Raw genomic sequence first — 15,555 nt, forward strand, 5'->3', positions numbered from 1 at the left:
AGCCACGGTCAGGCCGAGCACGCGCACACCGGAGGGCCACGCTGGCAGGGGTTTCTTAGCGGCCTTGTTTCTGTGGGGCCGAGGGGGGAAGGGGCGGCCCTACTGCCCAGCAGGCGGCAGAGGGCGGAGGGAGGAGATGCTGGTGTGGACAGAGCCGTGCTCAGAGGCAGGCGAGGAAAAGCACGGGAGGGACGGGGCGGGAGGGGGAGGATCCAGGCGAGCGCCCGTCCCCAGCTCTCTATGCCCAGGATGAGGGTCTGGCGACTCTCAGGAGGCGCACGGGGCGCTTGTTCCTGCAGACGACGACGATGCGGCGGGACGCGCTCTTCTCCGTGTAGCCCTGGCCCATGGGGAAAGTCTTGCAGAGGGTGAGGCTGAGGGGCCGTTTGCTGATGCGGCGGCCGCGGCGGAGGGGCCTGCCCCCCTTCTTGCAGAGGCTGCTGATGACGGCGAGGCGCTCGTGGATGAAGGTGTTGCTGCCCTGGATGCCCCGGGCCCGGGTCTGCAGGTCGCAGTACGGAGATGGGAGAGGGAAAATAACAACCGAGAATTTGGGTTCCACGATGCTGCTGTTCACTGGCATCTTCGGGTTGTCCCAATGCTTCCTCAGGAACATGTCGTACGTCCCCTTCGGGCGCTGCCCGCTGGCCAGGGCCAGCCAGGCCCCCAGCAGGACGAGGGGCAGCAGCAGTGTGGGGCAGGAACCTCTCAGAGCCATGGCTGCGTCTGGGTCCTCCTGCAGTGGGGAGAGGGGGGGATGTGGGGCAGGGATTTGCCTCCTCCATGGCTCCTCCTCAGCCCTGAATCCCTCCCCACGTCCCATGGACCCTCCCCACCCCATGCTGCCCCCGGAACCCACCCCCTCCCGCTACCCCCGCCCACCCCGCCAACACGCCTCCAAAGCATTCGCCACAGGGCGAGCGCTCGGCTGCCGTGAACGTGAACGACCAGCTTTCCGGAGCCAAGTGCTGCTCAATCCAGGGCATTGCAGGAGGAACCTCTCTGGTCCGGCAACACCCCTGGTCCGGCAGGGTGTGAGTGAGCCGGGTGTGCACACAGCACGGCTCTGGCCACGTTTCCCGCGGTCCCATAACGTTCTTTTACAGCCAGCAGGCCTGGCTCTCCGTGCTCCCTGCGGTTAGTTCTCATTTATCCCTCAACATCTTCTCCAGCCCAGCAAGCCACGGCCGTGCTGGTCATGCTGCTCGACAGGACCAGCCTCCCATGGTCCGGCACATTCGTGGTTCGCTGTCGGATGGGTGCCAAGGGTGCCAGACTAGAGAGGTTCAGCCTGTATTTGGATTGCCTTGATATTTGGATTGTGGCAAGGGGCTCGGGGGAAGATCCCCAGCTTCCAAGAGCCCCAGGAGACGCACCAAAGAGCCATTAGCCTGTGACAAGCCGCCGTGTGAGAATGCCGGACGTGAGGGGGAAAGCTCTGAGTGACCAGGGGCACCGAGACGCAGCTGGGAGTCTCATTCGGCACGTGCGCAAACAAACGTCTCTTGAGATTGTAAGCGTTGGGGGGGGGGGGTTCCTCTCTCCGAGCGGGCGGGAAGGCTGGGTTAAGATACGTTGAAGGGCACGGCTAGAGTCCAGAGTGGCTTAGACAAATTGGAGGGTTGGGCCACAAGAAATCAGATGAGGTTCAACAAGGACAAGTGCAGAGTCCTGCCCGTGGGACGGAAGAATCCCAAGTATTGGTACAGGCGGGGGACCGACTGGCTAAGCAGCAGTTCTGCAGAAAACGACCTGGGGATTGCAGCGGGTGAGAAGCTGGAGATGAGTCACCAGGGCGCCCTTGTAGCCAAGAAGGCGAATGGCATATCGAGGTGCATTAGGAGGAGCATGGCCAGCAGATCCAGAGATGTCATTATTCCCCTTTATTCAGCTCTGGGGAGGCCACGTCTGGAGTATTGTGTCCAGTTCTGGGCCCCCCACTACAGAAAGGACGCGGGCGCATTGGAGAGGGTCCAGCGGAGGCGACCAAAACGATACGGAGGCTGGAGCACATGACCTATGAGGAGAGGCTGAGGGATTGGGGCTTGTTCAGTCTGCAGAAGAGCAGAGCGAGGGGGGATTTGAGAGCAGCCTGCACCTCCCTGCAGGGGGGGGTCCAGAGAGGCTGGCGAGAGGCTGTTCTCAGTGGGGGCAGGTGGCAGAATGAGGAGCAATGGACTCAAGTCGCAGTGGGGGAGGTCTAGGTTGGAGATGAGGACAAACTATTTCCCTGGGAGGGTGGGGAAGCGCTGGGCTGGGTTCCCCAGGGAGGGGTGGTGTCTCCATCCCTGGAGGTTTTTAAGTCTCAGCATGACCAAGCCCTGGCTGGGATGGTTGAGTTGGGTTGGTCCTGCCTTGGGCAGGGGGCTGGACTCGATGACTCCTGAGGTCTCTGCCAGCCCTAGAATGCTGCAAGTCTAACTCTTCACTGCCCCCTAACCCTTGTGGTTCCCCCGGCTGCAAAGATCCCAATTGATCCAGGAGTCCTGACTTGCAGCTTCCCCCCTCCCCAGCTCTACCCACTAGCTCACACTGCCTCTCCGCCCCGTGGGACACTGTGTTCTCCTCTGTCCCTGCTGCTGGTGGAGACTCCCTCAACTCACCCAAGTCCTTTGTGCTCTGGCTGCGAGGCTGACGGATCCCGAGCTATGCAGAGCTGATCCTCACCCTGACTCTCCCGCTGGGCTTGGCGGGGCTTATATAGAGCCCAGCCGGAGACAGAGGGCGGCGTGGGAGGGCAAATCCAGTAAACACTTGGAGCAGCCGGATTGTCACATCCCTGTGGATGCAACGCAGAGGCCCAGCAAAGAGGGTGTGGTGGAGACCAAGGAGCACGAGTCCTGTTGACGCCCGGACTTCACCGAACCGGCTCCGGGTGCACCCACGTGGGAGGGGCAGGTTCAGTTTTCACGCAGGTGGGCAGAGCCGGGCCAGTTAGTCCAGCAGGTGCGGGGATCAGCCGTGGGCAGCCCAGACTTTGCCATGGAGTCATGTCTCCCTACAGCACCCTGGTAGAATCCTAGAACCACAGAGCTAAAGAGACCTCAGAAGGTCAAGTCCAGCCCCCTGCGCTAGGCAGGACCAATCCCAACTCAATCAACCCGGCCAGGGCTTTGACAAGCCGAGACTGAAACACCCCTAGGGCTGGAGACTCCACTACTTCCCCAGGGAACCCAGCCCAGCGCTTCCCCACCCGCCTAGGGAAACAGTTTTTCCTAATATCCAACCTGGACCTCTCCCACCGCAACTTGAGCCCATTGCTCCTTGTTCTGCATCTGTCACTAGTAAGCAGCTGCTTTCTGTCCCCGGGGTCTGCTCTGATGCAACAGTGGGACCTTGGGGGTCCAGTTTCCCCTCTGGGGGCCTGTTCCCACGCTGGGGCCTAGCCCCGGCCCTGTGAGTCCATGACGATCCAGTGGGCACCGCAGCTTTGCCTCCATGGGACGCTTATTTCGAAATAACAGAGTGGATGTCTACACAGCAAGCCCGTAATTTCAAAATAATTTGGCAGTAACGGGCTTCTTGCCCCGACTCCTGTAACCCTCCTTTCCCAGGAGCTAACGGAAGTCGGGGGACGAGCGTTCGTCCTTCTGCTTCCTGCTGCGTGGGCAGCGCCCAAAGCCGGGTTAAGCTACTTTAGCAACGTCAGTCGCGTGGCGGAAGTTGAAGTCACGTTGCTTCCCTCGACTCTTGCCCTGCGGTGGAGACGCACCCTGAATGGACCAGCACTCGAAGGGTACGTCTAGACTCCACGCTTCTTTCGAAAGAAGCCACCACGTTTTCGAAAAATCCATCTGCTTTGTTGAGAGCGAGCACCCAGGCAACCTGGACGCTCTCGTTCGAAAACACCTGTCGGCGGTCAAGAACGCCTTTTTCGAAAGAGCTCCTCCTCCTGAAATGGGCTTTCCCGCGGTCAAGAAAACTGCCACATTTTTCAATGTCGCAGGAACGCGACGGCAGTCTAGCCGCCGGTGAAGTTTTTTCAAAAAAGAGGCGAGGTGCAAGGGGGCCACCGAACACCATCGCATGGCTGGAGAGGGACCATGGGAGCAGATCGCAGGGCCCAGCTAAGGCTGAGAATGGCAGCAGGCCACCCACCGCACCCCCTGGTTAGAAGGGCGGGAAGTGGAGCAGGAAAAGAGCGAGGATTCCCCAGGGGGAAACGAGGCCGGAGAGCAATGCAAGTGCCTGAGCGCTCGAGAGAAAAAGAGACGGCCGGCGGGAAAGCCATGCAGCACCAGGCGGAGGAGCGGGAGAGGCAAAGAGCAGGTCATTTGTGTGCGCCCGCCAAGCGCTCGGGCCCGCCTGGCCCCGGCACATGGCGCATGCATGGTGCCGGAGCCAGCCCTGGGCACATGGAGCACGGTGAGCACCGGCTCTGGGAGCGCTGCGGATTGGCTGCCCATGCTATGGGCATGCAGCGCATGTGGGGAGTGCCGGCCCCAGGCACATGGCGCTTGGGGGGGCGCCGGCTCCGGGGCACTTGGGGGGGGAACGCCGACCACGGGCACGTGGCACTTGGGGGGAGGTGCCGGTCCCGCTTGCGCGGCGCACGGATGACTGTGCGCACGGATGACTGTGCACTGAGTGAAGAAAAGCTTCTTGTGTTAATTCTAAAGCTGCTGCTTATTAATTCCTTTGGTGATCCCTAGAAGTAACTGAGGAGTCCTGGCACCCGGAGGTGGATACCTTGTCTGCTGTGCTCAGACTCCCAGACCCCCCTTATCTGTCCTAGGTCCCAAGGGTGCTTGGTCCATCCATCACCAAGTTGTCTAACTGGCTAGATCAGGATTACTAGAATGATTCGGGGCTGGAGCACACGACCTACGAGGAGAGGCTGAGGGATTGGGGCTTGTTCAGTCTGCAGAGGAGCAGAGTGAGGGGGGATTTGAGAGCAGCCTGCACCTCCCTGCAGGGGGGTCCAGAGAGGCTGGCGAGAGGCTGTTCTCAGTGGGGGTGGATGCAGGTGGCAGAACAAGGAGCAATGGGCTCAAGGTGCAGTGGGGCAGGTCTAGGTTGGATCTTAGGACAAACTCTTTCCCCAGGCGGATGGGGAAGCCCTGGGCTGGATTCCAGAGGGAGGGGATGGAATCTCCTGGAGGTGTTTAAGTCCCGGCTGGACCAAGCCCTGGCTGGGCTGACTGAGTCGGGCTGGTCCTGCTTTGGGCAGGGGGCCGGACTCGACGGCTCCTGAGGTCTCTTCCCACCCTGGATTTTAGGTCTCTAGGAACTCCCAGCAGATCAGCACTGGGGTCGAGGGGGCTGTCTGAACTCCCGGGCTCCCCTCCCGTCCCTGGGCCCCACAAGGCATCACACACACACACCGGCGGCTGCTTGGCGGGTCCGTTTATTGCGCTTAGGAAGCCCAGGAAGTCACAGACAGAGGGGAACCGGCCCTGCACCGGGACGCGGCTAAGGGCACCTGGCGGGGAGCGGGGATCAGCCGCGCTCAGGCGGAGCCCGGGATCTCAGGAGGGCCACCCTGGGAGGCCTCGTTTCTGTGGGGCAGGGGGGCGAGGGGGCGGGGAAGGGGCGGCCCTACGGCCCAGCGGGCAGCAGAGGGCGGAGGGAGGAGATGCCGGTGTGGACAGAGCTGTGCTCTACAGCCAGGATGAGGGGCTGGCGACTCTCAGGAGGCGCACGGGGCGCTTGTTCCTGCAGACGACGACGATGCGGCGGGACATGCTCTTCTCCATGTAGCCCCCTCCCCCCAGGGCAGCCCTGCAGCGGGTGAGGCTCAGGGGCCGTTTGCTGATGCGGCGGCCGCGGCGGAGGGGCCTGCCCCCCTTCTTGCAGAGGCTGCTGATGACGGCGAGGCGCTCGTGGATGAAGATGTTGCTGCCCTGGATACCCCGGGCCCGGGTCTGCAGGTCGCAGTACGCGGACGAGGCCGGGAGACCGCCCCCTCCGCCCCCTCCGCCACCCGTGATTGGAGGTGCGCTGCTGTTCACTGGCATCTTCGGGTTGTCCCAGTGCCGCCTCAGGAACATGTCGTACGTCCCCTTCGGGCGCTGCCCGCTGGCCAGGGCCAGCCAGGCCCCCAGCAGGACGAGGGGCAGCAGCAGTGTGGGGCAGGAACCTCTCAGAGCCATGGCTGCGTCTGGGTCCTCCTGCAGTGGGGAAAGGAGGGGATGTGGGGCAGGGATTCGCCTCCTCCTTGGCTCCTCCTGAGGCCTGAATCCCTCCCCACGTCCCATGGACCCTCCCCGCCCCATGCTGCCCCTGGAGCCCACCCCCTCCCGCTACCCCCGCCCACCCCTCCAAAGCATTCGCCGCAGGGCGAGCGCTCGGCTGCCGTGAACGTGAACGACCAGCTTTCCGGAGCCAAGTGCTGCGCAATCCAGGGCATTGCAGGAGGAACCTCTCTGGTCCGGCAACACCCCTGGTCCGGCAGGGTGAGAGTGAGCCGGGTGTGCACACAGCACGGCTCTGGCCACGTTTCCCGCGGTCCCATAACGTTCTTTTACAGCCAGCAGGCCTGGCTCTCCGTGCTCCCTGCGGTTAGTTCTCATTTATCCCTCAACATCTTCTCCAGCCCAGCAAGCCACGGCCGTGCTGGTCATGCTGCTCGACAGGACCAGCCTCCCATGGTCCGGCACATTCGCTGGTTCGCCACCCGTCTGCTCCCAAGGGTGCCGGACTGGAGAGGTTCAGCCTGGACCTGGATTGCCTTGATATTGGGCACGTGGCAGGGAGCTCGGGGGACGGGCCCCAGAAAATGCAGCGATGAGCTGTTGGCCTCTGATGAGCCATTGTGGGGATGATGGGCGTGAGCGAGGGCACCATGACACGGGCTGGGAGCCGCGTTCGGTCCGTGCGCAAACCAGTGTCCCTGGACTCCATTAGAGGGGGTTTCCTCTCTCCGAGCGGGTGGGAGGGCTGGGTCAGCCCTCGTCCAAACCGCATGGGCCTGATACACGCCACGTGGGTCCAATATATAAAACACGTTATCCCCGGTTACAACCCAGGCCACCAGGAAACCAACTCTCACTGCCCCCTAACAATCCTTAAACCCCCAGCTGCAGAGATCCCGACTGATCCAGGGGGTCCTGACTTGCAGCTTCCCCCTCCCCAGCTCTACCCACTAGCTCACACTGCCTCTCAGCCCCGTCTCCGCCCCGTGGGACACTGTGTTCTCCTCTGTCCCAGCTGCTGGTGGAGACTCCCTCAACTCACCCAAGTCCTTTGTGTTCTGGCTGTGAGGCTGATGGATCTCGAGGTACGTGGAGCTGATCCTCACCCTGACTCTCCTGCTGGGCTTGGCGGGGCTTATATAGAGCCCAGCCGGAGACGGAGAGGGCGGCGTGGGAGGGCAAATCCAGTAAACACTTGGAGCAGCCGGATTGTCACATCCCTGTGGATGCAACGCAGAGGCCCAGCAAAGAGGGTGTGGTGGAGACCAAGGAGCACGAGTCCTGTTACGCCCGGGTTCCACCGAACCGGCTCCAGGTGCATCCACCCGGGAGGGGCAGGCGCCAGTTTAGCACAGGTGGGCAGAGCCGGGCCGGTTAGTCCAGCAGGTGCGGGGATCAGCCCTGGGCAGCCCAGACTTTGCCATGGAGTCATGTCTCCCTACAGCACCCTGGGAAGGGCTCGGTTCCTGTCCCCGGGGTCCGCCCTGACGGGAAAGCGGGACCCCTGGGGGTCCGGTTCCTCCTTTGGGGGCGTCCCCACGCTGGCGCCTAGCCCCGGCCCTGTGAGTCCGTGACGATCCAGTGGGCACCGAGGTCTGCCTACGTGGCCCACTTCTTTCCAAAGAACAGAGCGCGCGTCCGCACAGCAAGCCCGGACATTTCAAATAAGGTGGCAGTAACGGGCTTCTCGCCCCGACTCCTGCGACCCTCCTTTCCCGGGGAGGAAGGGCAGCCGGAGGGAGAGCGTTCTTCCCGCCGCTTCCTGCCGTGTCGGCAGCTCCAAACGTCGCGGAAAGCGCCATTGACGTTGCTGGACTTTCGCTGTTTCCCTCCACTCTTCCCTGCCGTGGAGACGGGCCCTGGGCCAGCCCTGCAAGTGACTTGCATGAGGCAGGCGGGAGTTTTGGGGTTCAAAGGGGGGCTGCTCACAGGGGCTCAGTGCCCGGCAGTTCCTGGTTTCCTGTGCCAAAGGGGAGAGTTTGGGGTTCAAAGGGGGGTTGCGCACAGGGGGGCTCAGTGCCCGGCAGTTCCTGGTTTCCTGTGCCAAAGGGGGCAGTTTGGGGTTCAAAGGGGGGTTGCTCACAGGGGGGCTCAGTGCCCGGCAGTTCCTGGTTTCCTGTGCCAAAGGGGGGAGTTTGGGGTTCAAAGGGGGGTTGCTCACAGGGGCTCAGTGTCTGGCAGTTCCTGGTTTCCTGTGCCAAAGGGGGCAGTTTGGGGTTCAAAGGGGGGTTGCTCACAGGGGCTCAGTGCCCGGCAGTTCCTGGTTTCCTGTGCCAAAGGGGGGAGTTTGGGGTTCAAAGGGGGGTTGCTCACAGGGGCTCAGTGTCTGGCAGTTCCTGGTTTCCTATGCCAAAGGGGGGAGTTTGGGGTTCAAAGGGGGGTTGCTCACAGGGGCTCAGTGCCCGGCAGTTCCTGGTTTCCTGTGCCAAAGGGGGCAGTTTGGGGTTCAAAGGGGGGTTGCTCACAGGGGCTCAGTGTCTGGCAGTTCCTGGTTTCCTGTGCAAAGGGGGCAGTTTGGGGTTCAAAGGGGGGTTGCTCACAGGGGCTCAGTGCCCAGCAGTTCCTGGTTTCCTGTGCCAAAGGGGGCAGTTTGGGGTTCAAAGGGGGGTTGCTCATAGGGGGGCTCAGTGCCCGGCAGTTCCTGGTTTCCTGTGCCAAAGGGGGCAGTTTGGGGTTCAAAGGGGGGTTGCTCACAGGGGCTCAGTGCCCGGCAGTTCCTGGTTTCCTGTGCCAAAGGGGGCAGTTTGGAGTTCAAAGGGGGGTTGCTCACAGGGGCTCAGTGCCCGGCAGTTCCTGGTTTCCTGTGCCAAAGGGGGCAGTTTGGGGTTCAAAGGGGGGTTGCTCACAGGGGGCTCAGTGTCTGGCAGTTCCTGGTTTCCTGCGCCAAAGGGGGGAGTTTGGGGTTCAAAGGGGGGTTGCTCACAGGGGGGCTCAGTGCCCGGCAGTTCCTGGTTTCCTGTGCCAAAGCGGGCAGTTTGGGGTTCAAAGGGGGGCGGCACACGGGGGGGCTCAGTGCCCGGCAGTTCCTGGTTTCCTGTGCCAAAGGGGGCAGTTTGGGGTTCAAAGGGGGGTTGCTCACAGGGGGGCTCAGTGCCCGGCAGTTCCTGGTTTCCTGTGCCAAAGGGGGGAGTTTGGGGTTCAAAGGGGGGTTGCTCACAGGGGCTCAGTGCCCAGCAGTTCCTGGTTTCCTGTGCCAAAGGGGGCAGTTTGGGGTTCAAAGGGGGGTTGCTCACAGGGGGGCTCAGTGCCCGGCAGTTCCTGGTTTCCTGTGCCAAAGGGGGGAGTTTGGGGTTCAAAGGGGGGTTGCTCACAGGGGGGTCAGTGCCCGGCAGTTCCTGGTTTCCTGTGCCAAAGGGGGCAGTTTGGGGTTCAAAGGGGGGTTGCTCACAGGGGGTCAGTGCCCGGCAGTTCCTGGTTTCCTGTGCCAAAGGGGGCAGTTTGGGGTTCAAAGGGGGGCGGCACACGGGGGGGCTCAGTGCCCGGCAGTTCCTGGTTTCCTGTGCCAAAGGGGGCAGTTTGGGGTTCAAAGGGGGGTTGCTCACAGGGGCTCAGTGCCCGGCAGTTCCTGGTTTCCTGTGCCAAAGGGGAGAGTTTGGGGTTCAAAGGGGGGTTGCTCACAGGGGCTCAGTGCCCGGCAGTTCCTGGTTTCCTGTGCCAAAGGGGGCAGTTTGGGGGTTCAAAGGGGGGTTGCTCACAGGGGGGCTCAGTGCCCAGCAGTTCCTGGTTTCCTGTGCCAAAGGGGAGAGTTTGGGGTTCAAAGGGGGGTTGCTCACAGGGGCTCAGTGCCCGGCAGTTCCTGGTTTCCTGTGCCAAAGGGGGCAGTTTGGGGTTCAAAGGGGGGTTGCTCACAGGGGGGCTCAGTGCCCAGCAGTTCCTGGTTTCCTGTGCCAAAGGGGGGAGTTTGGGGTTCAAAGGGGGGTTGCTCACAGGGGGGCTCAGTGCCCGGCAGTTCCTGGTTTCCTGTGCCAAAGGGGGCAGTTTGGGGTTCAAAGGGGGGTTGCTCACAGGGGCTCAGTGCCCGGCAGTTCCTGGTTTCCTGTGCCAAAGGGGGCAGTTTGGGGTTCAAAGGGGGGTTGCTCACAGGGGGGCTCAGTGCCCAGCAGTTCCTGGTTTCCTGTGCCAAAGGGGGCAGTTTGGGGTTCAAAGGGGGGTTGCTCACAGGGGGGCTCAGTGCCCGGCAGTTCCTGGTTTCCTGTGCCAAAGGGGGGAGTTTGGGGTTCAAAGGGGGGTTGCTCACAGGGGGGCTCAGTGCCCGGCAGTTCCTGGTTTCCTGTGCCAAAGGGGGCAGTTTGGGGTTCAAAGGGGAGTGGCTCACAGGGGGGCTCAGTGCCCGGCCGTTCCTGGTTTCCTGTGCCAAAGGGGGCAGTTTGGGGTTCAAAGGGGGGTTGCTCACAGGAGGGCTCAGTGCCCAGCAGTTCCTGGTTTCCTGTGCCAAAGGGGGCAGTTTGGGGTTCAAAGGGGGGTTGCTCACAGGGGCTCAGTGCCCGGCAGTTCCTGGTTTCCTGTGCCAAAGGGGGCAGTTTGGGGTTCAAAGGGGGGTTGCTCACAGGGGCTCAGTGCCCAGCAGTTCCTGGTTTCCTGTGCCAAAGGGGGGAGTTTGGGGTTCAAAGGGGGGTTGCTCACAGGGGGGCTCAGTGCCCAGCAGTTCCTGGTTTCCTATGCCAAAGGGGGGAGTTTGGGGTTCAAAGGGGGGTTGCTCACAGGGGGGCTCAGTGCCCAGCAGTTCCTGGTTTCCTGTGCCAAAGGGGGCAGTTTGGGGTTCAAAGGGGGGTTGCTCACAGGGGGGCTCAGTGCCCAGCAGTTCCTGGTTTCCTGTGCCAAAGGGGGGAGTTTGGGGTTCAAAGGGGGGTTGCTCACAGGGGGGCTCAGTGCCCGGCAGTTCCTGGTTTCCTGTGCCAAAGGGGGCAGTTTGGGGTTCAAAGGGGGGTTGCTCACAGGGGGGCTCAGTGCCCGGCAGTTCCTGGTTTCCTGTGCCAAAGGGGGCAGTTTGGGGTTCAAAGGGGGGTTGCTCACAGGGGCTCAGTGCCCAGCAGTTCCTGGTTTCCTGTGCCAAAGGGGGGAGTTTGGGATTCAAAGGGGGGTTGCTCACAGGGGGGCTCAGTGCCCGGCAGTTCCTGGTTTCCTGTGCCAAAGGGGGGAGTTTGGGGTTCAAAGGGGGGTTGCTCACAGGGGGGCTCAGTGCCCGGCAGTTCCTGGTTTCCTGTGCCAAAGGGGGCAGTTTGGGGTTCAAAGGGGGGTTGCTCACAGGGGCTCAGTGCCCGGCAGTTCCTGGTTTCCTGTGCCAAAGGGGGCAGTTTGGGGTTCAAAGGGGGGTTGCTCACAGGGGCTCAGTGCCCAGCAGTTCCTGGTTTCCTGTGCCAAAGGGGGCAGTTTGGGGTTCAAAGGGGGGTTGCTCACAGGGGGGCTCAGTGCCCGGCAGTTCCTGGTTTCCTGTGCTAAAGGGGGGAGTTTGGGGTTCAAAGGGGGGTTGCTCACAGGGGCTCAGTGCCCGGCAGTTCCTGGTTTCCTGTGCCAAAGGGGGCAGTTTGGGGTTCAAAGGGGGGTTGCTCACAGGGGGGCTCAGTGCCCGGCAGTTCCTGGTTTCCTGTGCTAAAGGGGGGAGTTTGGGGTTCAAAGGGGGGTTGCTCACAGGGGCTCAGTGCCCAGCAGTTCCTGGTTTCCTGTGCCAAAGGGGGGAGTTTGGGATTCAAAGGGGGGTTGCTCACAGGGGGGCTCAGTGCCCGGCAGTTCCTGGTTTCCTGTGCCAAAGGGGGCAGTTTGGGGTTCAAAGGGGGGTTGCTCACAGGGGCTCAGTGCCCGGCAGTTCCTGGTTTCCTGTGCCAAAGGGGGCAGTTTGGGGTTCAAAGGGGGGTTGCTCACAGGGGGGCTCAGTGCCCAGCAGTTCCTGGTTTCCTGTGCCAAAGGGGGCAGTTTGGGGTTCAAAGGGGGGTTGCTCACAGGGGCTCAGTGCCCGGCAGTTCCTGGTTTCCTGTGCCAAAGGGGGGAGTTTGGGGTTCAAAGGGGGGTTGCTCACAGGGGGCTCAGTGCCCAGCAGTTCCTGGTTTCCTGTGCCAAAGGGGAGAGTTTGGGGTTCAAAGGGGGGTTGCTCACAGGGGCTCAGTGCCCGGCAGTTCCTGGTTTCCTGTGCCAAAGGGGGCAGTTTGGGGTTCAAAGGGGGGTTGCTCACAGGGGGGCTCAGTGCCCAGCAGTTCCTGGTTTCCTGTGCCAAAGGGGGCAGTTTGGGGTTCAAAGGGGGGTTGCTCACAGGGGCTCAGTGCCCAGCAGTTCCTGGTTTCCTGTGCCAAAGGGGGCAGTTTGGGGTTCAAAGGGGGGTTGCTCACAGGGGGGCTCAGTGCCCAGCAGTTCCTGGTTTCCTGTGCCAAAGGGGGCAGTTTGGGGTTCAAAGGGGGGTTGCTCACAGGGGGGCTCAGTGCCCAGCAGTTCCTGGTTTCCTGTGCAAAGGGGGCAGTTTGGGGTTCAAAGGGGGGTTGCTCACAGGGGCTCAGTGCCCGGCAGTTCCTGGTTTCCTGTGCCAAAGGGGGCAGTTTGGGGTTCAAAGGGGGGTTGCTCACAGGGGGCTCAGTGCCCAGCAGTTCCTGGTTTCCTGTGCCAAAGGGGGCAGTTTGGGGTTCAAAGGGGGGTTGCTCACAGGGGCTCAGTGCCCAGCAGTTCCTGGTTTCCTGTGCAAAGGGGGCAGTTTGGGGTTCAAAGGGGGGTTGCTCACAGGGGGGCTCAGTGCCCGGCAGTTCCTGGTTTCCTGTGCCAAAGGGGGCAGTTTGGGGTTCAAAGGGGGGTTGCTCACAGGGGGCTCAGTGCCCGGCAGTTCCTGGTTTCCTGTGCCAAAGGGGGGAGTTTGGGGTTCAAAGGGGGGTTGCTCACAGGGGCTCAGTGCCCGGCAGTTCCTGGTTTCCTGTGCCAAAGGGGGCAGTTTGGGGTTCAAAGGGGTGTTGCTCACAGGGGGCTCAGTGCCCGGCAGTTCCTGGTTTCCTGTGCCAAAGGGGGCAGTTTGGGGTTCAAAGGGGGGTTGCTCACAGGGGCTCAGTGCCCGGCAGTTCCTGGTTTCCTGTGCTAAAGGGGGGAGTTTGGGGTTCAAAGGGGGGTTGCTCACAGGGGGGCTCAGTGCCCAGCAGTTCCTGGTTTCCTGTGCCAAAGGGGGCAGTTTGGGGTTCAAAGGGGGGTTGCTCACAGGGGGGCTCAGTGCCCAGCAGTTCCTGGTTTCCTGTGCCAAAGGGGGCAGTTTGGGGTTCAAAGGGGTGTTGCTCACAGGGGCTCAGTGCCCGGCAGTTCCTGGTTTCCTGTGCCAAAGGGGGCAGTTTGGGGTTCAAAGGGGTGTTGCTCACAAGGGCTCAGTGCCCGGCAGTTCCTGGTTTCCTGTGCCAAAGGGGGCAGTTTGGGGTTCAAAGGGGTGTTGCTCACAGGGGCTCAGTGCCCGGCAGTTCCTGGTTTCCTGTGCTAAAGGGGGGAGTTTGGGGTTCAAAGGGGTGTTGCTCACAGGGGCTCAGTGCCCGGCCGTTCCTGGTTTCCTGTGCCAAAGGGGGCAGTTTGGGGTTCAAAGGGGGGTTGCTCACAGGGGGGCTCAGTGCCCAGCAGTTCCTGGTTTCCTGTGCCAAAGGGGGCAGTTTGGGGTTCAAAGGGGTGTTGCTCACAGGGGCTCAGTGCCCGGCAGTTCCTGGTTTCCTGTGCCAAAGGGGGCAGTTTGGGGTTTCAGGGAACAGCCCCGAGTTGGAGCCGTGGGGTCTGGTGCCCTGGTGCCCCGTCCCTGCTCGGAGGACACGGCCGGTTCTGGCCAGACGACAGAGAAGAGGCTGCAGAGGGGAGCCCGGAATCTGGCCCCAGCGAGGGGGGACACTGGCCAGGGAGGGGGTCAGAGGAGAGGGGCCCAGGCGACCCTCTGACCTGGGGCAGACACTGGAGGGGGAGGGGCTGTTGCTGGGGTATTGGAGTCTCTGGTGGGAGACGGGGGCTGTGTTGGGGGGGCTGAGGGCAGGGCAGGCAGGACTCACTGGGCTGCAGGGGAGGCTGACGTGGGGCTGGGGGCCCAGCCGACTGGCCTGAGACCCCGTGCTGTGTTCAAAGCGCAATAGACCCTCCTGTTTGGTGCCGGCTGGGAGTCGCTCTGGGCTGGAGAACAGGGGCACCAGTCCTGGGAAGGGAGGCCCCGGGGGTCTAGAGGGAGGGGAGCCCCCAAGGGTGTCACGGCGGAGGCAGGCGGCTGGAGGTCCTGCGAGGCACCGTCCTGGGGGTGATGGGGAGGACCCCCCGGTGAGAGTGGGCCCCCCAAGGGAAGGTGGCTGCACTGGCGAGGACTCCCCGTGAGCCGTGACAACTTGTAACGCTCCAAGCAAGGGAGCAGCAGGAACTGGGCAGCACGGGGCCGTGCTGGCCGCCTGCGGAGGGAATCCCGGCCCGGCGCCGGGGAGAGGCGCAAGGGGGCCAATGGACACCATCGCGTGGCTGGAGATGGACCGTGGGAGCAGATCGCAGGGCCCGGGCGAGGCTGAGAACGGCCCAGGGTGTCCCCGGCAGCAGGACGCCCACCGCACCCCGGGAATTCGAAGGGCGGGAAGTGGAGCAGGAAGGGAGGAAGGGTCCCCAGGGGAAGGAGGGGAAGAGGCCGGCCAGCAATGCAAGGGGAGGAGCACGAGGCCCAGGTGGAGAGCCCACGGGAAGCCGGTTCTGCGGGGATCCTGGCTCTTCCGTCCCGGCGAGGGGCAGAGCGAGGTCAGCCTCAGGGCTGTGGGATGGTCGGATGAGCCAGCCCCACTCTCCCGTCCCTCGCGTGGTGCTGGCATGGGCGCCGGAGGGCGCGAAGCGTTCCCACAGGCGTGGTGCCCCCTCTGTGTACCGCTTGGGAGGTCTGCGGGGAAGGTTTCTGGGGGCACGAAGACCAGGGATGTGGCACAGGCGGGTTCTCCCCTCCTGGCTGGACGCGCCCTGGGCGCAGGTGTCTCCACGCTGGGCGGTGTACGGGGTCTGCATTGGCTGGAGCAGCGACGGGAAACCCGGCGAGCGCGTGGGCCGCAGGCCGCCCGCCACTGAGCTAGAGCGACTCGGGGAGATGGGGTCCATGCGCCACGTGGGCGAGGGTCCCACGGCTCAGCGACGGGCAGGCAGGTGGCTGGCGGGTAAGTGGTGAGAACACAGCACAGGTCCATCTCAGGGACCTACAATGGGGGGCTACAGAGGACGCCCCTGAAGTGCGATCCAAGGAAAACCAGGCTGATGTGAGCAGGGAGCGGAGCAGCCTGGAGAAGCCCCACTCAGGAGGGAGAGGCGCGTGTCTGTACCGATGTCCCTGCCGTGTGCGGAATGAATTCTGTTTTGCGCATCACTAGGCAGGGGATGCGTGGCAGGGTGGGGCTGAGAGGACTCGGGTGGGGGCAGAGGGCTGGGAGACGGGGGCTGGGGTTACAGGCTTGCGGATGGGGACGGGGATGAGGTC

At 62.9% G+C, this 15,555-nt stretch overlaps 1 protein-coding gene across 1 annotated transcript; it reads right to left on the bottom strand.

Moving 5' to 3' along the window:
• Positions 1-238: 238 nt before the first annotated feature.
• LOC142821226 (ribonuclease-like) lies at positions 239-718 on the bottom strand. Its single transcript, XM_075912075.2, has one exon. It carries the CDS (start codon positions 716-718, stop codon positions 239-241), a length of 480 nt encoding a protein of 159 aa, XP_075768190.2.
• Positions 719-15,555: the final 14,837 nt, after the last annotated feature.

The sequence above is a fragment of the Pelodiscus sinensis genome, chromosome 30, assembly GCF_052426305.1.
Source record: "Pelodiscus sinensis isolate ZL-2025 chromosome 30, ASM5242630v1, whole genome shotgun sequence".
NCBI classification, from domain to species: domain Eukaryota; kingdom Metazoa; phylum Chordata; order Testudines; family Trionychidae; genus Pelodiscus; species Pelodiscus sinensis.

Excerpts from the sequence above, each read along its gene's own strand:
- LOC142821226 (XM_075912075.2), bottom strand. The coding sequence starts at position 718 with ATGGCTCTGAGAGGTTCCTGCCCCACACTGCTGCTGCCCCTCGTCCTG.